We start from the raw sequence: 19,565 nt of genomic DNA on the forward strand, positions 1-19,565 counted from the left end.
ATCTATCTATCTATCTATCTATCTATCTATCTATCTATCTATCTATCTATCTATCTCATATTGTTTAAAACAATTTGCTTTGAGTATAAAATCAAATTGTCACCCATTCTCCTTTTTCTGCATAATATGCTGATTTCCCCTGACAGAAACCTAATGTTAATTTTAATGTTTCATGATGATATAGAAATTATTTCAGACTTATAACGGTTGTCAAAAAGATGCATGAAAAGCTTTAATTAAAGTGCGTTTCAAAGCATCGTCTACATAAAACAGCAGCCAAATAGTTTCACATTTGTGATCTCGAGATGCACGTTACATTGTTGCTTTTAATCGTTTTAATCACTTGCATGTTGTGCGTGTCTTTAAAGTCATCTAGAACAGGGGTTCTGAAACTTTTTGGGTTCAGGGACCCCTTACAGGGGAGAAAAAGTTTCAGGGACCACCTCATGACCCTCATGTTTGTTAAATAATTTTCTTAAATTTGTCTCTTTAATGCAATGGAAATATTTGTGTGACATAAATACTTAAGACCTGTTCTTTAAAATTGTTAATACAATTGTTATACTTTTAAACATGGGGTATTTTTGATTCAAGACACATTTAATAAACAAGATTTTTAATTTCAACTTCCAAAAATGACAGTTTTGATCAAATTAGTATCAAAAACCACTTTAAAACTTTACCTAATCACATAATGAGCATAATAAATGTATTGCCACGTTTTCAAATTATTACAGAAAACGCTTTACATGAAACTGAACAGAACATCTGAAGTCATACTAAATAACAGGGCTTAATTTGTAAACCGATTGATGCCGATTGATTTTTTTACTTATTTTTTGGGGAACCCCGGGGGTCCCAACATGCAGGAGGAGGGCCACCTGCATCATGAAGGACCCCACTCACCCAGCACACACACGTTTTGCCCCACTCCCATCAGGCAGAATGTTGAAGAGCATAAAGTGTAGAACCACTAGGCTGAGGAACAGCTTCTACCTTGAAGCTGTTAGACTCATGAATCCCTATGATAATCACTGTGGGGAAAAAAATCACTGTAATGCCACTTGATTGTTGATATGTGCTGCTGACTATCCATGATGCTGATCTCATGCTGCTGATTTATTTCATGCTGCTGTGTTCATTCGTACTCACCTACTTGCACAGACTCATGTTCCTGCTGCTGTTGTTCTGCGTATTGTATTTGTACTATTTGTGTTTAGCGTATTTTTAGTTTAGTTAGTCATATCTTAGATCTTATTACTGTTTTTCTTTGACATTTTATACTTTTGTTGGATGTAACTGGGACTTTGAGTACACAATTTTGTTCCACCACATGTACCACATGCGATGCGAATGACAATGAAGAACCTTGACCTTGACCCCCACTGGTCTGTAGTCCAGTGTGTGTGCTTGGGGGGGGTCACCTAGTGTTAAAAGCAAGGTTATATACTGAGAATGTAAAGAAAATCAGTTAAAATGTCGGGTTTCATGCATTGTCACTTATCATCTGTAAAAAATAAAAATAAAAAAATTTAAAAGTGGCACATTTTTACATTTTTTCTTTTTATCACAATAAATCATTGACTGAACCCATTGAGCGTGTTGCTGACTACACACATCTCTTTATGACAACAGTCTGCCAGCAGGATCATGCACGTCATGAAGCAAACGTGATCCCAGTCTTTAATGAACGAGACGTGTGCTCCACAGATGTGACTCTAACAGAAGCCCTTTAGCATGTACAGCCAGAGATTAGCAGCGTATATGTTCCACTGACAAATGTGAACCCTCGTGCTTACATTAGAGGGGCTGTACGTCAATGAATTTAAGGCACTTAGTCTTAAAGCCTTTTAAACAATGAACTGAACTTGCCCTCCTGTTAGTGCACAGCTAAATGTCTAGATGCTCCATCCGCTGAGCATCGGCACCACCCACCATCAGCACACCGCTGCCCCGACGAGCAAAATAAACCACTCAGCTCATGTCAGAGCATCCTGTTCCCATTAGATAACCTTCATGACATGTTGCTTTATTTGCTGGTGCATACTTTCCTCCTCTTGGTCTCTCTCTACTCTGAACATAATTTAGATATCGAACAATCCAGAGAAATTCATTTCCAGCATCCACTTTGCAGCGCGACTCTGTTCTGCTTCTGAGTCACGTCTGTGGCTCAGAAAAGGTTCAGCAGTGGCACAATGCTGGATTGTTTTTTTTTTGTCGAGGCCCACTGAAGTAGAGGCCTTCAGGCTGCTGAACTGAGCGCTGCAGGATGAGGTCAGTCCAGTTTTGCAGGAGCCACAAGACACTATTTCGAAACATAAGATCTTGCATGAAGTTGTGTATAGCACCATAAAGTTTAGACTAAAACAGTTTTATAGTTTAGATTAAAGTTGGCCTAAAACAAACTAAAGAGTTATTTTGTTGATAGTACAGAAGCCTTTTAAATTAGCAAGTTAATTTGATCTTTAGCATGACTTATTATGTATGGTTGGAATGCTAACAATGTTTTATGATATTTAACAATATAAAAAGGTTTTGTTACAGCTTTACTGCTCAATTGTTCAGGCTCAAGTGCCCTTTGCTTTAATGCCTTATGCAGTTATTGTAAAGTAGATTTAATGTGCTGAATGTAATGAGGTAAAATAAAATGGAACTTCTTTTTTTTTTACAATCTAGTGGTTCACATTTATTTTAAATATAATATCTGGAAGTTAACCAGTATGAGGATCAGAGTGCAAAGCACAATTTGAGACTGTTTTAATGACATTTTGAGTCAAACCTGCGTTTTATGAAGGGATTTTAAGCATTCACACCGCTGAGGTCCATTTTTCAGCATCTTTGTCATCCTACAATTTTTGTGCTATTTTAATAAGTCATATATTAAAACATTCAGCTCGTTCAGTACAATCCTGCTATGACTTTTGGTATTGGTGCAACTTTAGCTTTTTGAAATATTTAGCCTTTTCTGACACTGTTTTTGCCCTCAGAAAATAAATTGAGCTCATTTTACATCCTTCAAATCTTTAGATCTGTTTACAACCTCTTACTGCTCCTTCTGGTTCCGCTTCTTTCAGCTTCCTTGTACCAATTAAAAAAAAATAATCAGCTACTTTCAGCTAATTTGAGCCGTTCTTTTCAGCTGTTTGGTGCTCCTTTCAGATTCTTTCTGCTATCTAGAACATTTTTGTGCTTCTTCTAACTTCTTTCTGCTCCTTTCAGCTTGTTGTGCTCCTTTCAGCTTATTTATGCAAGTTTCAGCTTTTCTGTTATTTTGGCTACTATTTAGCTGTTTTATGCTAATTCTAGATTTTTCAGCTAATTCCATTTTTTTTGCATTAATTTCAACTTTTATCAACCTAATTCAGAAAAAAAAATGTGCTCTCCACTTCCTTCTGGTAGTTTAAGCTTTATTCTGATTTCTTTTAGCTACTTTTCAGCCATTTTATTTTTTGCATATTCTTGCTTTTATCAGATAATTTCCACATTTTAATGCACATTTCTGCTTCTTTAAACCTAACTGGACAAACATGTTCTTTCTGTTTCTGCTAATTTAAGCTTCATCTTCCTTCTCAGCTAGCATTTTAGCTAGTTTAAGCCATTTTCAGATAAATTCAAGTTTTTCGTGGTAATTTCTGCTACTGTCAACCTAATTAACTTTTCTCTGGTAAATGTGTTTGTTATGCTTCTTTCAAGTTAGTTCTGCTACTTTCAGCTTTTTCTGCTATTTAAGCTACTAATTAGCTGTGTTATGCAAATTTAATCTTTTTCAACTAATTCCACATGTTTGGGATCATTTCAGCTATTTCTGCTTCCTTTTGGTAGTTTAAACTTTTTATGCCTTTTCAGCTAATTTTTGCTCATTTAAACTTTTTTTTTTTAGCAGATTTACTAATTTTATGCTAATGGCTGCTTATTTAAACCTAATTCAGCAAATATGTGTTCATTCTTTTTTCTACTAACTTAGGCTTGTTCTTCCATTTGAGCTACGATATATTTCAGCATGTTTTTAGCTAATTTCAGTTGTTTTTCAGCAAGTTCTTCTGCAATAAGCATTCACACTGTATTTTCGCAGGAAATGTAATTTCTTTAGTAAATTGGTTAATTTAAACAAACAGAACTTGAACTTTTGGAGCTCAAGAAGAATATTTGTGTTGTTTTTAGAACAAGTCCTGCTCTGTCGGTGCGACAGTTGGTCCCGAGACTCCTCTGGGCTTCAGTTCAGGATGTAAATTAAAGACTAACGTTTCTTGATGATCAATATGTCAAAAAAGCTGTTGGTGTCCAGAGTCAGTTCACATCTCCTGGGTTTGGGATCGCACTCAGGTTCCCTGTTGAGTCTTAAGAATAAAGGAGTGTTACAAATAATTTAAGAGAAATTCAGCCTATATCAGTTGAAAACTATTCACATACTCCAGATGCCAGAAGAGTAGAAAAAACATTTTTATCTTTGTCCCCATTTTATCTTAATTAAAATAAATAGTAAAATGTAGGAGCATCTTGTGTGCTATTTTTCGGTTACTCTAAGCTTTCCAAATTTGATTTGCTAATATTTGCCGTTGGTGGATAATTTAGTCATTTGTCTTCCTTATGGCAGCTCAAATTGCCTGGATAACGAATGGATTGTACAACACGGCAAAGCTGGCTGTAACGTCTTCACGGCACATTGACAGTGCTCTTTATTGGTCTCAAACAATTTCAATTATTCTGCAGATTGTATTTTTTTAATTTTCTGGTGGGGGAGCACTGAAGCCCTGAGAAGTGTTGCTCGTTTTGCTCTGTGTGTGTCTGTTCACCTCACAGTGAGTGGATTTACCTCCCGTTGTCTGAGGAAGTATTTCAACATCCAGCTGACAGGGATGCATGCGCCAAATCCAATACTTTTCAAATAAACCAGGATTTACCAGACGAAATCCCATTTGGTGGGAAGCGTACCAGATGGAAGAGGTTTCTATGAAGCCAGCGGCAAACTTAATTTTGTCAACTCAGCATCCAGCGATGTTTGAGGTTTATCAAACTCCTTCTCCTCCCCAGTTTCAGCTTTTTTTTCCCCCCCTTCGGCTCCTTTCCACACAGATGCTTCAACCATACATCGTCCTCCTTTTCACAAAATAAATTATTTCGTAATCTCTCCTTTTTTTTTACCTGCTGCTCTACATGTGCTTTCAAAGTCCTTCAAGCGCTGGGGTGGTAAGGAAAAACAAAGACATCATTTATATTCAGCAGGTAACTGCTGTTGCAGAGGCAGGCCGTGTGTGTATGAGAGAGTGGGCTTTGTGATAGGGAGCGACGAACAGCGGGGTTCTCTTTGATTTAACGTCGCACGTGTGCTTGTGTGCGTCCTCAGGGTTCCATCGAGGAGCGGCTGAAGCAGCTCCAGGATGCACATAGAGACTTTGGCCCTGGATCGCAGCACTTCCTTTCCAGTAAGTCGTCGTCTTCTATTTGAAGTCGGTTCCTTGGGTCTGTGCCATGCTGTGCCAAGGTGCCGCCTCAAAGAGTCCCGGGTGTTAGTGTGTGTGTAATGTTGATTTTGAGTGTGTGTGTTTTAAGAGTCCGTATGTGCATTTGGGTTGGAGAAGAAGCATCGTTCCTCTGTCTTCTGGCCCTCATTTGAACAGAAACCCATATTTATGAATTCTTTTTACTTGCTGTTACTCTGAAGCTGAAAATGACTTGATTCAAAGTGATGATGAAATATAAGTGCTGTATGTTGCAGGACTTTTTATGCATCTGAAGTGGGAGTGTCTGCTTCTGTTATTCTGCATCCATTTTTGGTATGAAGTTGATCAGAGTTGCCACTCTGAGCTTTATTTAGAGCGACTTCACATATTATCCTGATTTAGCTTCCTGATAATCTGGGTTTACATTTGTGGCGTTATATCTATAATTCACACTGTGGCTTTATGTAACGCAAAGATGCTTGAACAATTAAAATGATTAGAAATTGAGGTTAAAGTTGGGTATTTTTATTCAGTTTGATGCTTTTTATCACTTGCCTCAGAATGCAAAGGCAATTAGAGGAATTGCATTTCCTGCAAAATGCAGTGTGAATGCATATTGAAGAAATTGCTGAAAAACAGCTAAATTGGTTAAAAACATGCTGAAATGTAGCTGAAATAGAAGAACAAGCCCAAGTTAGCAGAAAAAAGCAGAAAGAACACATATTTGCTGAATTGTGTTTAAATATGCAGGAATGAGCACAAAAATTAGGAAATTAGCTAAAAAATCTGAAATTTGAAAAAAAAAAAAAAAAAAAAAACTAGCTTAAAGTACCAGAAAGAACTGGAATGAGCTGAAATGAGCTAAAAAATGTGGAATTAGCTGAAAAAGCTAAATTTGGCAGAAAAACAGCTAAAAAGTAGCTGAAATAGCAGAAAAAGATGAAACTATCAGAAAAAAGCTGAAAGAAGAATAACAAGCTGAAATTAGCAGAAAGTTCATTAGGCTGAAAGTGTCATATGTTACCATGAAAAGCTTTAATCTATCTGTAAACAGCTAAAATTAGCTAAAAAGTTATTTGAAAAGGTAGAACAAGCTTAAATTAGCATAAGAAAGCAGAAAGAACACACGTTTACCCAAATAGGCTGGAAAGAAAAATGCAAAAATGAACTAATATTTGGAAATTATTTGCAAAAAGCTTAAATTAACAAAATTCAGCTGAAAAGTAGCTAAAAAGGCAGAAAGAAGCTGAAATTACCAAAAGGAAGTGGAGAGAACACATTTTTGCTTAATTAGGCTGAAAAAAAAGTTTAAATGAGTACAACAAATGTGGAATTGGCTGAAAAGCTAAAATTAACATAAAACAGCTCAATAGTAGCTGAAAAAGCTGAAACTTGCAGAAATAATTTGAAATGAGCAGAAAGAAGTTGGACGAATCACAAATGTTGCAGTTAGTAGAAAGAATCTGAAAGGATCACAAAACAGCTGAACAAACAGCTGAAATTATCTGCAAGTAGCTGAGAAAATGTTTAAATTTGCACAAGGAAGCTGAATTAAACTTCATTTGGTGTGTTTGTAGCTGAGAGTCATCCCCAACATATATTCTGAGCATTAACATTTTTACAACATGTTTGCTTAAATATTTGGCATCAGCCCAGTTTGTCTGCCAAATTTCTCATGACTTTAAATAATTTAATGACATTATCGAATGTAATGACTGGATCTATGTACAACTCATTTACTTTTGCAGCCAATTTAGATCAAGATGGCTGCTGCAGCTTATTGACATGAAATCCTTAATAACATTTGATTTAGCAGAAATTGAGCTACATTTGGTGTGGTAGTAGCTGAGAGTCATTTTCAACACATACTCCAAGCACTAACAGCACTACAACTGTCATTTCTCATCATAAGGTGAGAAAAGAGTTTAAAACTCTGGCATGAATGACCATGTATATGTATTCCTTCAATGAATGCTAGGCTTTTAAATTGTTTCTTTAATTTATCATGTGTGTATTTAAAAAAAGGTAAAAAAAAAAAAAATTCTGCTGTGATTTGAATATTTAAACTTGTGACATGTGAGCATCTGATCTCCAAGTGCAGTATTTCCTCTCTCCACTGAAACTCGCCTCTTGTGGTTCATTTTGGCGGTGTGTTATTGCTACAGTGATCCACTGACTGCCTTCCTGTAATCTATTAGGCTATGCTAAACAAACCAACACTGTGTGGAGCTCCCACACAATGAACTCGTTTCTTTGGCTTCGCTGCGCCTGTTGTACAGAGCAGCAGCTCTGTTAAGAAGGTCTGAATGGACACTGTGTCTGGACACGCTGTCGGGCACACGGAGCAGAATGGCAATTCAAGCATGACATACCCAATCTGAAATTGATTTTTTTTTTTCTCTGTGTGCGTGTGTGTGTGTTTGCACAGGTTCAGTGCAGATACCATGGGAGCGTGCCATCTCGCCAAACAAAGTGCCCTACTACATTAAGTAAGTACAGCTTCAGGGTCAGTGTCTGCTTTATCCAGGTTAATGTACCTTTTCATGACGAGTTAAATGTTGGATAGAAGTCTAGATAAGGTCTAATCTTTACTGACAATTTGGTCCAACAAACAATACAGACACATTTTTTTCACCTCTGTACAGTGGTTTAAGTCCCCCGTTATGGAGCAAATAGGGAGAATAGGAAATATCATCCATACATGTTTTGAGCATGATAACTGAAAAAAAAGAGTTACCAACCTCCATTTTGGTGTGTAGCTGTATCTAGGTGTAAGAAAGGTTCTGACAAGGAATAACAGACTCACACTTCAATACAGACACTGACGAGATCTAAACACAAAACACCTATGAAGCTTCATAGGTGCAGGGAACTGGGGTAATCACACAAAAGGAACAGAAGGGGCACAATCCACACAATATATACATTACATATATATACAAAATCTTGTGAACTGGCTAACTTCAAAAATAAGCAATGTGTTGACTTTCATTTTTGTGTGTGGCTGCTCCTAGGAGTAAAAAAGCTCACCGTCAGAAATTGGGTTCCAAAGTCAAAATCCAAGATGGCCACCACCATATATGTATATACACCGACCACTCCAATCATTTGAGGAAACCATACTTTCTAGTTTTTTTTCCCTAAAGGATAGTTTCCACACATGATTGGGGTGACACTTGTGGTGGCTGAAAATTAATTCATGGTAGCCAAGGCCACCATTGTTCACCCTCTGGCTCCGCCCTTGCATTTCAGGGATAAAATGGCTCCTTCCACACACTAGGATCTGTCCCTCTTGCCTCGGACAAGCAAAAGATAAAAAAGTACCTCTGTTCTTACACATTGTATCTCCTACCCACTTGAATTTCTTGCACCAAAACATTAATGTTTATTTGTCTTAACTGTTCAATTCCAGGCAGAAAAACACTCATATTGAAGAAAACTACAAACATTCACTATTCAAATCCCTCAGCGACGGAAGTGATCTGTACTGTTTGTAAGGTTTAAATGGCCTGTCTGCATGGCTGAACCTTTCACTTTCTATGGTAATGTTTCTACACGTCAATAGACGGACCCAACTGTTCACACAGAACATGAACAGAGGTTATTGTTGTAGATCAATAATTTATGTAACGTTTAGTCAAACATGGTTGCTTTCTTTTTACTCATTGTTTTGTTGGATTCCATCGCAAACGAAAAAGAAAAGAAGAAACAGTGAGGAGAAGCTGCCTCAATGTCTCATTTAAAAATCACTTTTAAAATAACACTAAATCATATTTACATGGAGCTGAAACTGCTAGACGAACAAGAAACGGCTGAGCAAAATGTGGATGAATCTTAAGTATCGAGTCCTGAAGGAGCCTGAACATTTTGATTCTTAGTCAACAATCAGACTTTGAAAACCAAGTCCAACTTGCATCAGCCCACAGACAGTAGTAAAGCCCCCCAAAATTGGAATGAAATTAAAAAGTAATTAAAATAATGTTTTCCCTCTTCTTACCAACACCCTCTACTAAAACTGACACATTGGCAGCATTTTTTGGTTTTGTCCCCCACTGCTAAGTTTAAATTATTCAAGTTTTATAAAATCCAAAAGTCAGAAAAGCAGGAAAGAATAAACGTTAGAATAGGTTTGTTTATTATAATTGATCAGAAATGGCAAATTAGTCCTCTTTTAAGTGCATCAGTTTGAGTTACCTGGACACCCAAACAGATTGCAAAAGTGCATAATTTGACAAGCCTTGCTAATTAAAAAAAATGAGTTGCTAACCTTAGATTTGCTCAAGATCACTTTAGCTTTGATGCACAAATGTTTCTTGCCTCCTGAGATTATTGGTTACTTAATCCAAGCTCTTTGAATTTCAAAGATCTTTGCAGAATTGAAACATTTTCATGTTTCCAACAATGTTCAGTCAGGTCATCTGGACGGTTTCTTTTGTTGCTGAGACGTTTCTTCCTTCATCCGAAGGACTTCTTCAGTCTTAAGAGCAAACAGCAAACCAGTTTGCCACCAGCAAACTGTTTTGTTTTGTTTTTCACTCCGGGAGTGAGCCGTTTGTGGGATTCAGTTTGGTTTGGTGGGCTTCTAAGACTAAAGAAGTCCTTCGGATGAAACGTCTCGGCAACAAAAGAAACCATCCAGATGACCTGACTGAACATTGTTGGATTTATACCTGGATTATTGAGCATGAACTTTGGTATTTGTCATGTTTCATGCTTGTAAAATACAAGAGACTAATCCAGAATTTAATACATGCATTTAATTTAATACATACATATTTAATACATACAGTTAATTTAATACATACATATTTTTTCATCATATTAACCAAGTAGACATATTGGACCAAACATGGGAACCAGGAAGTTGAAGCCAGAAGAGGAGCAGTGGGTCCACATAGTGCCAGTACAAGTTTAAAGTCCCGCTCCATCCATCCATTCTGGGTTGTTTTTTAACCCACTTTTTACAGGGAAGCTGGTGCGTATCTCCATCAGGCACTGTGTGCAAGACAGGTACACCTTCCCTGGGCATGTCACAAATCCATCCTAAGGCTACATGGAGACAAACGACTGGTCCTGCTATCACTCACACTTAGGGACAATTTAAAGTTACCATTTAAGTAGCATGCATGGCTTTGGCCTGTAGGAGGAAAGCTGGGTATCTGAAGATAACCCACTCATACACAGAGAGACTAAACCACCAAGAAAGGCTCTAGGCTGGAACATGATCCTGTGACCTTCTTGCTGAGAGGAAACTGCTCTAACCACTGCACCACCATGCCGTCCTAAAGCCTCATTCATTCTTTCTAAACAAACAAGACGTTGCCTTGAGTTGAAAAGTTATTATACAGATACTAAAAAAGTTAAGTCAGCTCCTCTGGATGGGTTCAATAAAAAATAAAAATCCAAATTGTAGAAACGTTTCGTGTTTCATCCGAAAGACTTCATGCATCAGGATACAAATAACTGTCTTCAGGTTTCAATCCTTGTTGATTCACATAGTTCTTCCTTGCTGCTGCATTTTCAAATATTCACTTTTCTAATAAGTTTAACTGTATTGCCATTTTTCATGTTAAAAAAAGTTTGTGTGTCATCACTGTTGTGTGCAAGGGAGTAGGCGGGACTTAAAGCCCTGTAGATGAACAGATGCTGGGATATATTCATCATTTAACACGGATTCCTCATTTTTCTGGACTGAATAAAACGTGCATTGAATTTAAGGAAATGCAAACGTGAGACGTCATTTACGTTTGACCCATCAAAATGAATGCGGTCATTTATTTACAGAATCAAAGTTTAACATCAAACATTTACATTAATTTGGCAAATTATGAAAATAACAACATAAGCAATCAATCAGGAAAAATCATACGGCCATGATTCTTCCGTTGCTTCACCACAGACATTTATAAACTGTACAATTATGATCTTTTACCCACATGAATGTGGGTGAGCATTTTACACAGACATTTCTAAAATATCTGGAAGAATTTCTACTTGATAGAAAAGTTTAAAGATGGAAAGAAGTTTAGAGGGAGTAAGATGGTGTGTGAGGGAAATTAAGTGTTCACCAGAATCGACACTCTCCGGCTTTCTTCAGCTTTTCCTTACAGTACACTTAGGTGATGAAATCGGCTCCTTTACCTGGAGATGTCTCAGGTGAGATTCCGTTTAACGCACCCTTTCAGCGTCTCAGTAGGATGCTGTTACTCGTCCGAAGTAATGGCGAGGCTCTGTTCGACACATATTCACCTCAGTGGAAAATGTTATAATCCCATGGAACTCGGAAGAGCTTTGTTGTCATGTCAGGAACTCCAACAGCACTCCATCAGAACTCAGCAGAACTTGTGTAGTTTACAGAACTCCCACAGAACTCTAGCAACTACTGAACTCCAGAACTCTTAGAACTCAGCAGAACTTGTGTAGTTTACAGAACTCCCACAGAACTCTAGCAACTACTGAACTCCAGAACTCTTAGAACTCCCAGAACTCTGAGTAGATCAGGAAGTACTGACATTTTAAAGACTCTTTCCCGGTTCACTTTTGGGAGTTGTTCATTGGTCAGAAACGACCAGACGGGGTGTGTTTTGTGACGTAAGAGGTTAGAGACAGCGAGAATTGTTATGAGACAGATCAGAAATGTTCTCACAGACAGAGAGAGTTTTGTTTTGGCGTGTTTCAGAAACAGGTGCAAAACATCTATATTTACGTCTGAGAGGATTCTAAAACATGACAGTTTTAACATAACAACTTGTTTTTCGTTTGACTCCAACCTTGGGAACGCACACACTTGCTCATTCAAAGGCAGAAATCAGAAAATGCATAAACTCTGTAACAGCTTTTAACATGAGTTTACATATTGCTAGTGCACAGACTCTGGTTCCAAAAATATAACATGGCAGCTCCTGTAAACCAGGTCTTTCTGGCTTCAACTCCCAACAACAGGAGAAGGCTGAAACATTTGATCTAGTAATATATGTTGATGGATGGTCGTAATACATTTTGGAAACTGGTTCGGTTCTAATTAGAAACAAAAATTCATTTCTAAACTGTTTTCTGACAACTTGGAATGTGGTAAATTTTCCTCTTGAAGATCATCTGGGTACTAAAAACCGTGTGTGTCAATGTAATTCTGTGTCATTCAAACAAACATAATACTATTTTCAGTTTCATTTTTCTATATACTTTAGCATTTATCTTATTAATCATGTGCAACACTATAACTCTATCTACTGGGTCTTTTAGCGTGCCAGTCATTTTTGTATGAACTTTGTTCCTATTCCAGTGGAGATGGGAGATGAACAGTATCTGAGTAGTGCTCCACTTGACAGTAATCAATGAGTGCTTTTACAGGTAAATGATGATTGCAGCCCTGAAAGGCCCATAGGTCCTGGCACACTTCCTGCTCTGAGGTTTCCTATTTATTCAGCTGCACTTGTCCTTTTTATGTCATGCTGAATACATTTTCTGCGTGTTCTCGTAGAGACCATTGTAGCACAGAAGGGTGATTTTAGGCATAAGCTGGCTAATGTTGCATTCATGAGTGAAGCAGGGTAATATGGTATGATATATTTATTGCCTGAACACAAAGCCTTTCATTGTGTTTTTATACTTCTCTGAATTCTCCAAATCTAAATTTCTGGGCCTATTTAGTAAACAGTAGTCGTCCTACTCTTCCCTCTAATTTTTCTCATTTTTTGTCTGTTAGTCAGCGCCCGTTCTTCTCACTCCTTTTTACTGTCTGCTCACCTGCCCATTTCAGCCCTACTCATTTTTACTTTATTCTTACTTTGATCTCCCTGGCCTTCATTCTCCTTTGCTTAATAAAAAACCTTTTGCACCTCTTTCATATGTTTTCTCGCAGCCATCAGGCCCAGACAACGTGCTGGGACCATCCAAAGATGACAGAGCTGTACCAAGCGCTGGGTGAGTAAAGAGATGATGCACTCTGTTGCTCATTTGTCCACAATGCCTACTGAGCTGCAGAAACACTACTTGTTTGGTTTGGTGCTGCTGCGCTTGCGTGGCTCATTAAGGGACCTGCATTTTAGCCACCTTGGGGACTACAATTTTATTGTCATTAACCTATGAGGCCCAATTTACCAGCGCTGTGATTGCTTCCCGCTTAGCCGCTAATTAATTGCGATTAGACGACATTGTATGTTTTAATGTTAATCTCATCTGACACGGGGAGCTTGCAGGGAAGATATGCACTTAGTCACATGCACAAACATGCACGAGCACAGACAGATGCATAGATACTGTTTGTAATACAACAAACTACTAATGACCGACAGATAGACATCTACTTCCTCGATGGCAGGATGCAGAATGACGCAGGATGGATTAGGTTTCTCTCATCACTTTAATCTCTTTCCATCTCTCCCTCCTTTCACCAGCGGATCTGAACAACATCAAGTTCTCGGCATACAGAACAGCCATGAAGCTGCGACGAGTTCAGAAGGCTTTGAGATGTATGTGCTGCAAATTCTGTCTGCTGCCCTGGAACAACTGGCTGAGGGATTTTTCTGTTATCCTGCACCATCAATAATTCTCTATAACATTCTCTTTGTGTGGATGAGATGTAGCGATTAACTGTGGCAAGTTTCTTTATTCATTCACTGAAGGAATCATTTCCCCTTTCTGCCCTACTTGGCTTTAAAATGCAGTAATCAGAAGTAATCCTAATCTCAAGAGCCACTAGAATTACAGACATGCTGGAAACCGTCGCTGTCCTCTCAGCCTAGATGCCCTGCTTGCTGGGTAATTAGCTAATAATTGGTCCATTTGAGTTACAAAATAGAAGCTAATTAGTTTTTGCTGCATGGTTGAAGCTTGATTGGGTGTCCCATCACGGTCAATACCTCCTTTTTTTGTCAATTTTCTCGTATTTAGGACGCTAACCCCAGTTTGGATTATTTTTTTTTTTATCTGTAAAAGTGTTCATTTTTGCACATTTGCTGATTTAGGTTCCTCCTCCTCCTTCTACCTATTTGCTGCAACCTTCTCGTAACCTTCTCTCTCCTCCACATTCCTGTAATAAAAACTAAGCGTGCACATAAAACGTCTTTCAGTCGCTCGTTCATTTTCCCTCTCCTCCCAGCTCCGTTATCTCCCCCCTCTGCTCTGGTCTATGGGTTGATATCGTTACTGAATTTAATTGGTAGGCTGCCTTGATAACTCCACAATCCTCATTCTCTCCTTCGACACACGTTGTGAATAACTGAGCAGCGCCGCGTTGGAGCCCATCAAAAATACATTTTTTTGGGTGATTCCCTCCAAACCCCAAGAAACACTCCTCTTATCGCCTCTTCCTGCTCTACCTCATTATCACGCCATCCAATTATACCTGGCATCAGCGGACATCCTTTTAGCTCCACTCCCAGGGATGTGCCATCAAATTAGTTTAGAAGAGCGAAATCAAATTGTGCCACTGCTCTTGAAACATACGGTCGGGCCTAAGTGGCCAAAATGGCTGAATAAGCATCGGCGTTGCCTCGTTTGCAGAGAGTGCGAGCGTTTTCCTGCCACAAAAGTAAATTTGCACTCATATCTGTGTCGGAGCTAACGATGTCTCACACATTATTCATGTTAACGAGTCAAGCCTTCTGTATAAGCTGTCCATAGTTCGTGTGTTGTTTTGTTTTAGTGGATTTGGTGGCGCTGAGCGATCTCGTGGACGTGTTTCGGGAGCAGGAGCTGCAGCAGGGGGAGCACGTGATGGATGTGGTCGAGGTGATTCACGGCCTGACAGCCCTGTACGAGAAGCTGGAGGAGGAGCGATCCATTCTGGTCAACATCCCCCTTTGTGTTGATATGTGTCTCAACTGGCTGCTCAACGTTTACGACAGGTGGGTGGAGCGTTCTCTATCGAGGCAAACTATTAAGGTAAAACTTTTTTTTACGTACACCCAGCAGAGACACTCGTATAACCTCTCTGAGAAGTATCAACCCCCCAGAGAGGTTGCTTTCACTTTGTTTTTGATGAATAGAGGTCATGCAAGGTGGTGCAGGCAGAAATCTTGCACAGCCTAGTCACGCCCTCTCTACTCATTTTATCTGCTTTATTTGCTCAGTGGAGTTGAGAGAAGACAGCTGCCTTAAAGAGTTTGAACTGTTCAAACGGCATAAAACACAAAGAGAATGGAGGAAAAGCTTTGGTGCAACACGAGTGTAGGAACAGTAGCAAATACTTGTGCGTGTCTGGGTGGCAGGTGTTAATGATGCATATTATGATAAATAATTATCTTAATATCCTTTTAGTATCTTTATCAGTCTGTAGTGCAACTGCAGTGCTTTTGTAATCATTTAATTAAACATAATAAAGCTGCTCCATTTGTTAGGCATGTGTCCTGTGTTCTGAATAAAAGCTGAACTCAGCTGTGCCCTATAGTTGGTTTTAACATGAGTTGCACAAGAGATGTCAGTTTACAACCAGAAATTTTAATTCTCATTTTTTTAAATTTGCTTACAAATGCAAACATCTAAAAGTAGAATAAAGCAACAAAAAAAACCATACAGTAGGTTTTTTTTCTATAATGTGGACAAACGTGATAGTTTGTCAACCTCATGGTATATTAAAACATAAATGAAACCTGTACTGAAAGTAACTAAACTTTTGGAGTTTGCTTCAAAGACTGAAGTGTTCCTCAAACAACTGCACTCACATGTTTCCTGTGCTTCACTGGGATCATACATGCAGGTAATATGCCAGGGACAAAAACCTTAACCATTTGTACGAACTTTTTTGTTGCCTTAAATTCCACAATAAATCCCACTTTTAATTAACCAGTTATGTAGACATTTAAATGCTTTGGGCTTTGTTTTCTGAAGTCTCCCAGCTCAGAAACTGGTCCATATTAAGTATCAAGAAATGTGAGTTAAACGTCCTTAATCCAAATATTCTTTGGTAGGTGGAGAGTATCTTTGTCCAGACCAACAGACTTTAAATCATTATATTTTTCTCTTGTTATATTCCCAAGGTGATGGTATTGTTTGCAGCCATTTTCAATGTTTTACCTTCTGGTTAGGAGGGAGTGAGGTGGGGGTAAGTCATGTGACTACATGACCTCCATAAAAGGAATTGTCAAAAAAATAAATGTATTTTTTTTTAAATCAGTTCTTTGCTGCATTTTATTATGTTTATTTACTTTGTAAGCCTCGCGTATCAAAGTGATCGGAGCTAATGCTCATTTATCCTCCTTAATGGAGAATTTATGAACTTACTTATTGTATGTATGTTATACCATTTGATTCAAATGTTAATCAGTTAAATGACGCATATAATTCATAATTTGTGTTTTTCATTAGATTGTGATATTAATAACAGTATGTTGATGTAAAACCTGTGTGCACGGTTTACCATGAAAACAAACAAAAACTAAACACAAACACATAAATTTAAAAATAAGTTTATATTGTTCATCTCAGATCTGGTCACAGGAGATTAGGATCAGTTTTACATCTTTTAGGTCTTAAATAGTTTTGGTGTAAAATCAAAACACATGATTAATAATAGTTAAAAATAAAAAAGATCTGCTCCTTATGTCTGCTTGGAGTTATTGGCTTGAAAACCCATCAGCAGATCAAGCCTGAAGCTGAAGAAAGTGTCTGTTTTAAATGCAGTTTAGTTGCTTTGTCTGCAATAGAGGTGGCAGATTTAAAAAGAAGGAGAATAATTTATGGTAAAAGAAAAGTCTAGAGATATATTTATCCAGCACTTATGTTCAAGTGGCTCTAATTTCTGTCACATATTTCTCATTAAATTTAATGGTATTATGATTTGTCAGTGGGTGGCATGGTGGTGCAGTTGGTAGAGCTGCCGACTCTCAGTGAGAAGGTTGCTAGATCAAATCCCGGCCGGGGACCTTTCTGGGTGGAGTTTGCATGTTCTCTCTGTGCATGTGTGGGTTTTCTCAGGGTGCTCCAGTTTCCTCCCACAGACCAAAATCATGCTTGTTAGACTGATTAGTAACTCTAATTGCCCCTAGGTGTCTAACAAGGTGAAGTCAGGTCATCTGGACGGATTCTTCTTTGTTGAAACATTTTGTCTCTTTCCCCAAAGACTTCTTCAGTCACACAGTTGTCTTTTGGACTAAACCTTGTTAGATTTATCTACCTGGATTGTTGAGCATGCATCAGGACATGTCCCTAGGTGAGAGTGAGAGAGTGAATGGTTGTTTGTCTTGGTGTCCCTGTGATGGACTGGAGACCTGTCCAGGGTGTCCCCCGCCTCTCGCACAGTGATGCAGGACATGGGAACCAGTGACCCCCTGTGACCCAAAAAGGAAGAAGCGTGTAAAGATGATGGATGGATGGATGGATGATTTTTCAGTTAATTTAATGTAGAATGAAAACAATGTTCACATGAAATCCCACACAACACAGGCTCTAGAGCAATGTGGATATCCTAACTTGCCCTTCCTGAAAGCAGAGAAGAAACCCAAACAGGACTCCAGTCAGCCAACAGGTGAAAAGGAGGAGCCCAGACCAGTGGTCATTCCATATGTTGAGGGAGTATCAGAGGAACTGAGACGTTTATTTTCTAAACATAACGTCCCAGTGGCTTTTAAACCCCAAAATACATTACGGCAAAGACTGGTTCATCCCAAAGATCCAGTCCCCTGGCACAAACAGAGTAATGTTGTGTATGCTGTTCAGTGTCAGGAGGGTGATCAGTCTTACATCAGGGAAACTAAACAGCCACTGGCCAGAGGACCAGACTAAACTTTTTTTTAGAATGGTAACATTTGGTCATTTAAATCAAAATAGTTTAATAAAGAAAATCAATTACTTTTATTCTCCTTGACCAAGCACACCAAGGGACACATGACTATTATTTTTTTTCTTCTGTTGACTTTTTCAGCCAATTTAGCAAATGTACAACAGAGCAACCACAAGGAAAGGCTTCTGGCCTTCAAGAATAGGTGACCATTTTAATAACTCGTCAGTATAAATTGCCATGAGTCTTTCATCTTTTGAATCCCTTTCTTTATATCTTTCTCATGAACTTTTTATAAACAGCAACCGTCTCCCAGTCATCTTAGATTTGTCCGAGCTTTAAAGTGGGATCAGTCCCATTTTTCTCCTCTTGGCAGCTGCTGCTGGTGGTAGACCAGCTGGACCGATGTGATGGACCAGATGTTTTCCTTAGAACTTTTTAGCTCATGAAAATATCACATTGGTTTGTTTTTAAAGATTGTGGACCCCTTTTCTCCAATGTCATGTTATGGACTGTATGTTTAGGAGTTGCTTAGGACACACAACACCTGGAGTCCAGATGATTGTAATGTGTGAAATGATTTTTAATAAATCATCCAGGACAGAACAGGGAGTTGGGAGTCCTGGCCAAAATAAACAAAATACCCTTCCATTCCAAGATGTTCCCAGGCCAGCCAAGAGACGTAGTCTCTTTAGCAGGTCCTGAGTCTTCTCTGGGATCTTCTGCCTGGAAAACATCACTGGGGAGGCATCCTTACCAGATGCCCAAACCACCTCAACTGGCTCCTCTCGATGTGGAGGAGTACAACTCCGAGTCTCTCGAACACCTGAACTTCTGACCTGATCTCTAAGGGAGAGTCCAGCTACTCTGCAGAGAAAAGTCATTTCAACCACCTGTATCTGCAGTTTCATTCTTTACTAGTCAAAGTTTGGGACCATAGGTGAGGGTGGGAACTTAGACCAGTAAACCGAGAGCTTTGCCTTGAAGCTCAGCTTCTCTTCACCACAAGACGGGCACAGTCCGCAATACTGCAGAAGCTACATTGATCCATTGTTGATCTTCTGCTTCCCTAACTCACAAGCAAAACCCTGAGATACTTGAACTCCTCCACTTGAGACAGAACCTCACTCCCAACCTCGAACCATAAAAACCATATCATGTTGCTGCTGATCTGTTTCATGTTGCTGCTGATCTGTCTCAATGTTGATGTGTTCATGCGTGCACATCTGCTCACAGACTCATGTTCATGTTTGTGCTGATGTTCAATGTTTTATGTTATGAGTGCTTAGTGTATATTTAGTTGATGTTTTTCTTAGTTCATATCTTAGATGTTATTACTGTTTTTCTTATACATTTTATTGTTGGATGTAACTGGGACCCCGTGTACATAATTTCGCTCCACCACA

The 19,565-nt window shown here is 38.7% G+C and overlaps 1 protein-coding gene across 1 annotated transcript in view; it reads left to right on the forward strand.

Moving 5' to 3' along the window:
- drp2 (dystrophin related protein 2) overlaps window positions 1–19,565 on the forward strand; it is a 180,445-nt gene that overhangs the window by 120,014 nt on the left and 40,866 nt on the right. The window contains exons 9-13 of the mRNA XM_037675513.1: window positions 5,345–5,423; window positions 7,870–7,930; window positions 13,303–13,364; window positions 13,838–13,912; window positions 15,088–15,326. Of these exons, the coding sequence (XP_037531441.1) occupies window positions 5,345–5,423; window positions 7,870–7,930; window positions 13,303–13,364; window positions 13,838–13,912; window positions 15,088–15,326 (516 nt within the window). The remainder of the gene's footprint in view (window positions 1–5,344; window positions 5,424–7,869; window positions 7,931–13,302; window positions 13,365–13,837; window positions 13,913–15,087; window positions 15,327–19,565) is intronic.

This window comes from Nematolebias whitei, chromosome 4 (assembly GCF_014905685.2).
Source record: "Nematolebias whitei isolate Nwh7 chromosome 4, NemWhi1, whole genome shotgun sequence".
NCBI lineage: Eukaryota > Metazoa > Chordata > Actinopteri > Cyprinodontiformes > Rivulidae > Nematolebias > Nematolebias whitei.